Here is an 8,733-nt window from a genome sequence, read left to right on the forward strand (position 1 = left end):
TTATATTATATTATATTATATTATATTATATTCCAACTTTCTCACCTGGGCTCAAGGCAGACTACACAGAATGGGTTAATACAACTGATGGATGGGACATTCAATGAACAATCAGATGTCTAAAAAAAGAACCGAAGCAAAGCATACGTATTAATGTGACACATTAAATGATGTGAAATTCAATAGTAGGATCCTAGTTTCAGAAACATAATCTAACCAGAATAGCTAATTCATCTTCTCATCAAAGAGAATCATCCTAATTGGCAGGTCCACTTTCTACCATGACTTTGAGAAGGCATAAGTTACTTTACACTGTGTCTGCCACTTTCTTTGCAGGGTTTAAGGCACTGATTGCACATGCTGTTAGGCAGGATAGAGAAGATACAAGCAGAAGCTCAGCCTCAGATTACATTCCCCCTCCACAGCTTTGGGAAACCCAACATATGCAGTGGAGAAAATGAACAAAGATTTTGCTTGTACATGTTGGCAGTCAGGCAGGACTACAGAGATAGGAAGAATAGAAACGGTGATCCAGGCTTTATCTCTCCACAGCAATGGGCCCTCTGCATACTTGGGGAGAGACAGTAAAGATTTATGGCTTTGCCCACACATAACAGCAAAGAGCAAACTCACACAGAGGACATGTGAAAGAGATCTCTGTTGACCAGAAATTGTCTTTCTATATGCAAGAATGAACTGCAGCCCTTGGGCAGGGGAATTAATATGAACAAGTCTGCACATTGTGTATAAGGCTTACAGGGGTCTATTTCAAAGCCTGAATTGTCAAGTCAGACTGCAGACTGGGAAGACAAGGTGGGAGACTGATGCTGAAAGAAATGGAAAGCAGAAACATGAAGCAAGCAAAGTGGCAAGGTGTAGCTCCCCTCATCTTAATGGCTCATTAATGTAAGGAAGGGAGGGAGGAAGGGAGACTCCCACCTGAGATTCCCAGAAAAGGAAAAAGTTCTTTCACACAGCATTTCATGCCTCCCTGCACCTATGGTGTAAGTGAGAATTTAAATTCCCTGTAGAACAAGGGCTGCTGTCTCCTCTCTGCCTGAAATTTGGAAGGGTGGATCCCTTATGTAATCCCTGAGAATTTCATCCTCTGTGGAGAGGGGGAAGTTACACCCAAAAAATTTTCCCGTTGAAAACACTAGAAATTGTTATTCAATGGATTTCCTAACACAATGAGCTGTAATTTAGATACCAAATAACCCAATACCCATTGTTAATTGAATGTATCCAGTCATGCAGCTTCTTTTTATGAAACGGCATCTCTGCTTGCAGAAGAGGGGGCATCAATTTGTGCTGATTTTCCCTCCTACTGCAGAACCCCCACCTGTATTTATTTATTTATTTACAAGTTCAATTTATATACCCCCCCCTCCCTGAGTTCACAGGACTCAGGGCAGTTGCCAACGACAAAAAATACAACATAAAACCGAAATTAAAACAGTCAAGTTCAAATTATTTTGCTTTGTGCGCTCTTCCAGAGGGTCCAGTGCACCCTTGAAGAAACTTTCAGGGAGCTGAGGAGGCTAAGATGAGGTGAGGACAGACAAGTCCTACTTGGTAGATTCTGCAGATGGCTGGATACCCATCTTCCAGCTCTTTTAAAATGCACAGCCCATAGAATTCTGTTTGCCCTAACCTGGATGGCCCAGGCTAGCCTGATCTCATCAGATCTCCGAAGCTAAGCAGGGTCAGCCCTGCTTAGCAGTTGTATGGGAGACCACCAGGAGAATCCAGGGTTGCTATGCAGAGGCAAGCTATGGCATACTGCCTCTGTGAGTCTCTTGCCTTGAGAACCCCATGGGGTTGCCCTAAGTCGGCTGCAACTTGACAGCACTTTACACATACACATGGAGTTCTATTAGAGCCCTTGGCCTGATTAACACCACAATCTGCCCCTTTGAGTTCTCTGGCCATGCCATCCAAGAGACATAATAAGGAGGGCACCAATCTACAGCAAGGGCTCAGCTTGCTTCCAGCCATCAATGAGACAGTAGTAGGTAAGGACTGTATCTTGTTTGGAGCCTCAAACTACCTTGAATCAGTCCTGAACCCTGTCTCTTCCCTTGGATGTCTTTATTACAGAAATGATAGGGGGTGAGGGATCGAGATCCCTATGCCAGGTGAAAGAATCTGACTCTTGTCCACAGACATATTTCCACCCCTACACAAAACACTAGGTTTTAATTACATGGAGAAACTGATTTGTTGCACTACGAAAATGTCCTCAAGGTCTGGTGCATTGTTCTAAATTCACAATCTTTTTGTGGTCTAAGAATAGTTCCAAAATGATTTACCTTCTCACCAGGTATGAAGAGGAGTGCAATCGGCGAACGTGTGCTGAGAATGAATTTGTAACACTTAAAAAGGTGAGTTGCACAGAGATGCACTGCTGGTAGAACTAAACCCTGTCTGGTATAGACAACATCCATTTACTCATTACTTTTCTAAATGTGGAACTATTTAGGTTCATGTGAAATATTGGTGAAGCTGGAATCCCCTCTCCCCTTTCCAGTTTTAACATTATTAAAACTGCAATTGACTCCATTGAGAAAGATCTGGACCCTGCTATCCCATGATGCAATTGAGAAAAATGAACTCACCAAAGAAAACCACAATTCTGTAACTTTTACACACTTGGTTATATTTTTATAATGTTTATAATGCAAATTTCTTGTTCTAAACAACATTGATCCTTATATAGAATACATTTCATAAATATAAGCAAAGCCAGTAGATAATGGTATGAAAGCAAAACAAAATCTTGATGCACATATTTTTGACACTGTTTTGACTATGTTCCTAGAATGTTTTCTCTTTAAAACGTCTTAACAGAGCTGTACAGTAGAAAAGCAGACTGAAAAGTCTTAGTTTTTTCAGGCTCCTAAGCAATGCTTATCACGCCTTCATTTGAAAAACATGTAAATTCAAGGAATGCAAGAGATAAAGAGAACACGCTTCCCAGAATTAAAAAGCAGTTTCAAATATCTTTTTCAACTCAATCTCTCTGTTGATGTTTGTCACCAATCTCTTAACGGAGCACTGCAGGAATGACAATAATATGGATACTATAGATCAATGTAATATTTCTCTTCTCTTTGGGAAGACATTAGAGAGATATTACATTCATCTATATTATCCATATTATTGCCATATTATTCTTCCAAATAGAAAATCAGAACAGCAAGGAAAGAAAGCATGGGGAAATACTGATGTGCTGAATTTCTACTGGTGTGGAGTTTTCTTTAAATGCAAAGACATATTCAGTGATAGAGTTTACCACCTGGAGTTTGAAGTGGCACAGTTCATCCGATCACATCAGGACTGTGCCACCTCATGGGCAAACAAGGCCTGAGCTAGTGGAGCTACCTGACGGTCATGGTTGGCAGCTCTGGGTTGAGAAATTCCTGGAGATTTTGTGGGTGTAGCCTGGAGGCAGAGTTGGAGGAGGAGAGGGACCTCAGGAGGGTAGAATGCCATAGAGTCCATCCACCAAAGCAACCATTTTCTCCAGGGGTACTGATCTTGGTCGTCTGGAGATCAATTGTAATAGCAGGAGATCTCCAGTGCCATGTAGAGTTTGGCAACCCTACCTGGATCATTTTTCTTTGCACAAAGCAACAAAATGCTCTGCCAGTGACCAACTGCTGTGGCTAAAAAATAGAAATGTCCTTTCCCATCTACTATGAAATACCTCCATATCTTTATTCTCTAAAATTGTGGTCAATTTGTCTATAAGTGGTTAAAAGAAAATAATGTATGATGTAACTGACTGACAGCTGAAATGTCTGAATTGCCAGGAATGCATGATGTAATGCATAAAAAAAACTGTAAGAAAACTGTAATAAATAAATATTATTAAAAAAAATAGAAATGTCCTGACTTAATGTTTGTTTGTTCTTTTTTAAAACTAGGATGTTGACTGTATATATATGAACAAAGCAGACTTGGAAGCCAAAGTAGAAAGCTTAATTGAGGAGATCACCTTCTTGAGATGTCTGTATGAGGCGGTAATGTCACTTCTTTTTCTGCAATCCAACATGAATTTCATTTTTAAAAATCCACATTGCTCTGCAAAGTCTTCCTTGGTCATCTCCCATCCAAGTACTGACCCTGCTTAGCTTCTGAGATCTGATGAGAGCCAGCTATACTTTACCATTCTACATCTCTCAGATCTTTATATTCATCACAGAACTGGAGCTGTCCAGCTATCACATTTTTATTCTGCCCTTTCCCCAAGATGCTCCCCTCCCCTATTTGACCCTTGCAATAAACTTGCAACTCTACATAGGAAACATCATGGAAGGGTAGGGATTTGAACCCAGACTCCCCAGTCCAACACTTTAACCACGATACCACAGTAATGAGCTTTCAGTAAATGAGCAATGAATCTTATTTTCTTCTTGCAGGAACTCCAGGAACTCCAGGCTTGCATCTCAGATACCTCTGTAATCGTGCAAATGGACAACAGTCGAGGCCTAGATTTGGATGACATCATTGCTGACGTCAAAGCCCAGTATGAAGACATTGCAAACAGGAGCCGCTATGAGGCAGAGTCGTGGTACCAGTGCAAGGTGAGAGTTCCTAGCAAGAAAAGGATCACTAACACTCATAAGATCTATGGAATACTGATCTCATCAGGGAAGCAGTGAGTTAAAAATGGAGGGGAACTCTAGGAAAAAATATTGTCTAACATAAAAAATAGGAACATGGAATGGTGGCCAGTATAAATATTGTTTAAGCTGATATTGGCACAATAATAGAAAAAAGAAGGGGGTGGGGATCTTTTATTGTCTTAATCAGATTGATACCAGCTGAAGATAATGCCTTAAAGCTACTGACTGTGTGGAATCATTAAAAACAGAACCCTAGATCAATGTACTCCACATGTTGCACCAAAAAAGATGTATACACATTACGGTGCAATACGTAATTTCATGGCCCCAATCATATCAGAGCAATTTTAGCAAACTCTACATTATCTGGGCTAAAGGGTAGCTTGGATAATTAAAACACCTGACTGGCAAAGACATTATTGCAATGTTTTCTTTTTCAGTATGAGGAGATGAGGGCAACAGCTGGCAAGCACTGTGATAACCTACGGGACACAAAAAATGAGATCATGGAGTTGAACCGTGTGATTCAGAGACTGAAAGCTGAAATTGACAGTGCTAAAAGCCAGGTAACTTTGAGCACACTGGATGCTTGAATTTGGGTACATGCCGTGATTACAATGATTGTTACCCACAAAAACTCAGGGAATCTTTCTATCCCTCCTGTCCCACTCCCACCCTATTTCCTCTTTCATTTCCCTGCCCTGGTAGCTCCCATGGCCTCTCTCCTATTTTTGCTTCCTTCTCTCCTTCCTGATACCTTTATGGATCCCTCACCACAATCTTCAAGTTTTCTCTCCTTCTCTCCCCTAGAAGTCCTTGCAGTAGGGCTGCCAAGTCTGAGTTGAGAAATACCTGGAGATTTGGGGGTGGAGCCTGGGGAGAGCAGGGTTTGGTGAGGGGAGAGACCTCAACAGGGTACAATGCCATAGAGTCCACCCACCAAAGCAACCATTTTCTCCAGGGGACCTGATATTGGTCATCTGGAGATCAATTGTAATAGTGGGAGATTTCCAGGTGCCACCTGGAGGCTGGCAACTCTACTTTGCAGCCTTTCCCCCTTTTCTTTTCTTTTCTTTTCTGTTTCCTTCCCTCCTTTTTCTGCTGCTCCTCCCATCAACGTTACCTCCTTCTCTCCCCTTTCCCTGCTTCTTCTCAACAATTTTATTTTACCTTTTTCCATCTCTCTCCCCCTTTCCTTTGACGGACAGTAACTGTGGGATGGAAACCCGCAAACCTTCAACGTGGCTGCCAAGATCTCACAATGTAGTCTTATAAGATCTCTGTGGTTATTCATTCTTAAAATTAAATATGTTGCTTCTATAATTTTGGATGGCTTGCCTCCAGTCAGGGTTTTTTTTAAAAAATATTTTAAATATTTATTTGTTTATTAGATCTCAAATTTTCTCAGGTTCCCCCCATGTTTCCCCTGAGTTAACAGAAAACCCCTCTCTCTATCCGCACTCTAGGACAAGGTTTAGCATTAGATATAAAATACTTTGCAGGAAACCGAGGTAAAGGTGTAAACTATGGGTTGAGAACTGGGCTTGCGTTCTTCATACCTGTAGTTAGCCCATGTATGTACATTTGCTATTCCAGTGGGGCTTCATCAGGCTAAATATGGAATTCCACCCCTTTCAATTTTTTTATTGTTGTAAAGTTCTGGTTGCCTTTAACATATCCATAAAAGTCTTTTAGGCCTTATCAAGTTAACAATATTTTCCCCATACCACAGTAGCCAGGGCAACATAAAGGTCTCAGGCAACCAGGGCATTTGGCCAATGGAAAGTGGTGCGGACCAAAATATCTGAGTCATTTTTAAATTAGATTTTGGATTTATCTGAGTTTTTGATTTATCAGGTTCTTGTCTTATATAGAACTATGAGTACTACACACTCTTATAAAAAAAACAGAACTTTGGCTCATGATAATATCAGGAAGACTGGACAATTTAAACAAATGCACGATCTGACACAAATCTGATTCCTACATTTAATTTTGACATAGTATTTAGATTGTACCTTGTCAGTCAATTTCATATGAATTTTTGTTAATGTGTTCTGACAGCTGGTGTTTGCTGAATTTACCATGTCAGGTGAAACATTTTTGGAAAACACATATTACATGATGAATCCCAGCATTTTAAAAAGTGTCCCGGCTTATCTCTAAAAAAAAATTGTTATCTGAAATTAACAGGATAAAATGACTGTCTCTGTTAACTGAACCTAAGCACTTGAAATAGCATTGTAATGTTTTAATGGATTGCAGAAAACGGGCAGCACTTATATTAGATGCTACTATGGCTGGAAACATGTGACCCCCCTTGTGTGCCATCAAAGCTCTACATACCTAGGTTGGAGATCTTAATTGTCCGATTCAGCTATGGTAGTTTACATTGTTGGGCCCATGTCAGAAAAGTTCTCTGGGTTTCAACCCCTGCAGCGCAGCAAACTGGAAGCTGCTGTAGCCGAAGCTGAGGAGCGTGGAGAGATGGCCCTCAAAGATGCTAAACACAAGTTGACAGAGCTGGAAGATGCCCTAATCAAGGCCAAGGCAGACATGGCTCGACAGCTGCGGGAGTACCAGGACCTGATGAATGTTAAGTTGGCCTTGGATATTGAGATTGCCACCTACAGGAAGCTGCTGGAAGGAGAGGAGAGCAGGTGAGCTCACTTGAGAACCCCTAATAAATTGTTTCACCACATGGGTAAGAACAGCCTGCTGTTCAGGATGGCCATCACGATGAAGCTATTTCACATCACAATGGCCATCACAATGTGATGAGCTGTCTGTATGTCACATCTCCCCATATGGACAGCGGTCATCATTTCAGATTTCACCACTAAAATGTACATGAAACAATGTAAACACAGGACTTTTCTCTTTCATCTGAACAGGTTGTGTGGAGAAGGTGTCTGTCCTGTGAATATCTGTAAGTCCTTGTGTACACTGTCTTTTTAAACAAAATCTGTGGCAACCTTTCAGATTTAGATTTCAGTTGGTGAACCTGTATTGTTTTCTTGTTATTGCAGCAGTGTGTCGAACCCAAGGGGGAGCTGTGTGCGATCCAGATCCCTGTATTGGAGGTGGATATGCTTCTAGTAGTAGGACCATCGTGAGAGGTGGAGGAGTGTGTGGCACCAACATCGGGAAAAGCATTGTCGCAAATGGCGGAGACTTGGGGCCCCCTTGCCTGCCAGTCGGAGCATACAGTGCTGGAAGCACGAAAGGCTCAAATGTCAAGTTTGTGTCAACTTCCACATCTTTTAGAACAAAATATTAAACAAGAGGGTTCTAAAGGGGAATTCTGTGCTTCAGCGGGGACAGCCACAGCATTTTAGAAGAGCATTTAGGGCCACTTACTTTCCGTATTCAGGTATGCACACTTGAGTACAAAATTCATGCAGCTTGTGTCACATCCAAGCAATACCATACCTATATTACTAATTTTGCTTTCCAACTACTTGAACACAGGGACCCAAACATTTCCCCACTGCCCCATTGTGTGCATCAATTGCACACCACACACAAAAAGAATCTTGACGCAATTCGATTGTTTTTCTGCAGTGTTTTATCTATGCATGTGGGTGTGTCAGTAACATTCAGAACGATAAAGGATTGGAAATGGTGGAATTTCCTCATCTTTAATGTTCAGAATGATGAATCCTGAGTAGTATGGCAATTGTACCTAAATGGCCTAACTACAGGTGGGGAAATCTGTCACTTTTCAACTCCTACAATACTATCTAGCAGTACTGATTTGCAACAGCTCTTCATTTGTAAAATTCAAGCAGAGGCAGTTATCCTCATTAATGGTTTTCTGCCACTGTTCCTGTGGTTTGCCTGTCTGATGGGTTAAGTTCTTATTTTCTAATAAATCTATACAGCAGATAGCCTGTAGTGTGGTGAATCTGTTCTTCAAAAAGACACAGCTTCCAAATAGATAAATAATCTTATGCAGTGTCATTCTTAAGGGCTAATACAACCCCTGGACCCTGTTTCTGGTGCTGAAATTCAGTCTATGGACCTAGAAATATTCTAAGCTCCAGATCCATTCTTACTTATAACAAAACTATACATTATGTTTCTAACAAGTTGGTTTTTG

General features: G+C 41.1%; 1 protein-coding gene across 1 annotated transcript in view; it reads left to right on the top strand.

The window, feature by feature from the left end:
* LOC107116743 (keratin, type II cytoskeletal cochleal-like) overlaps window positions 1-7,911 on the top strand; it is an 11,669-nt gene extending 3,758 nt beyond the window's left edge. Inside the window, exons 3-9 of the mRNA XM_015418733.1 lie at window positions 2,324-2,384; window positions 3,930-4,025; window positions 4,425-4,589; window positions 5,072-5,197; window positions 7,071-7,291; window positions 7,526-7,560; window positions 7,661-7,911. Coding sequence (XP_015274219.1) covers window positions 2,324-2,384; window positions 3,930-4,025; window positions 4,425-4,589; window positions 5,072-5,197; window positions 7,071-7,291; window positions 7,526-7,560; window positions 7,661-7,911 — 955 coding nt within the window. The remainder of the gene's footprint in view (window positions 1-2,323; window positions 2,385-3,929; window positions 4,026-4,424; window positions 4,590-5,071; window positions 5,198-7,070; window positions 7,292-7,525; window positions 7,561-7,660) is intronic.
* Window positions 7,912-8,733: the final 822 nt, after the last annotated feature.

This window comes from Gekko japonicus, unplaced genomic scaffold (genome assembly GCF_001447785.1).
Source record: "Gekko japonicus isolate JY-2015 unplaced genomic scaffold, Gekko_japonicus_V1.1 scaffold823, whole genome shotgun sequence".
NCBI lineage: Eukaryota > Metazoa > Chordata > Lepidosauria > Squamata > Gekkonidae > Gekko > Gekko japonicus.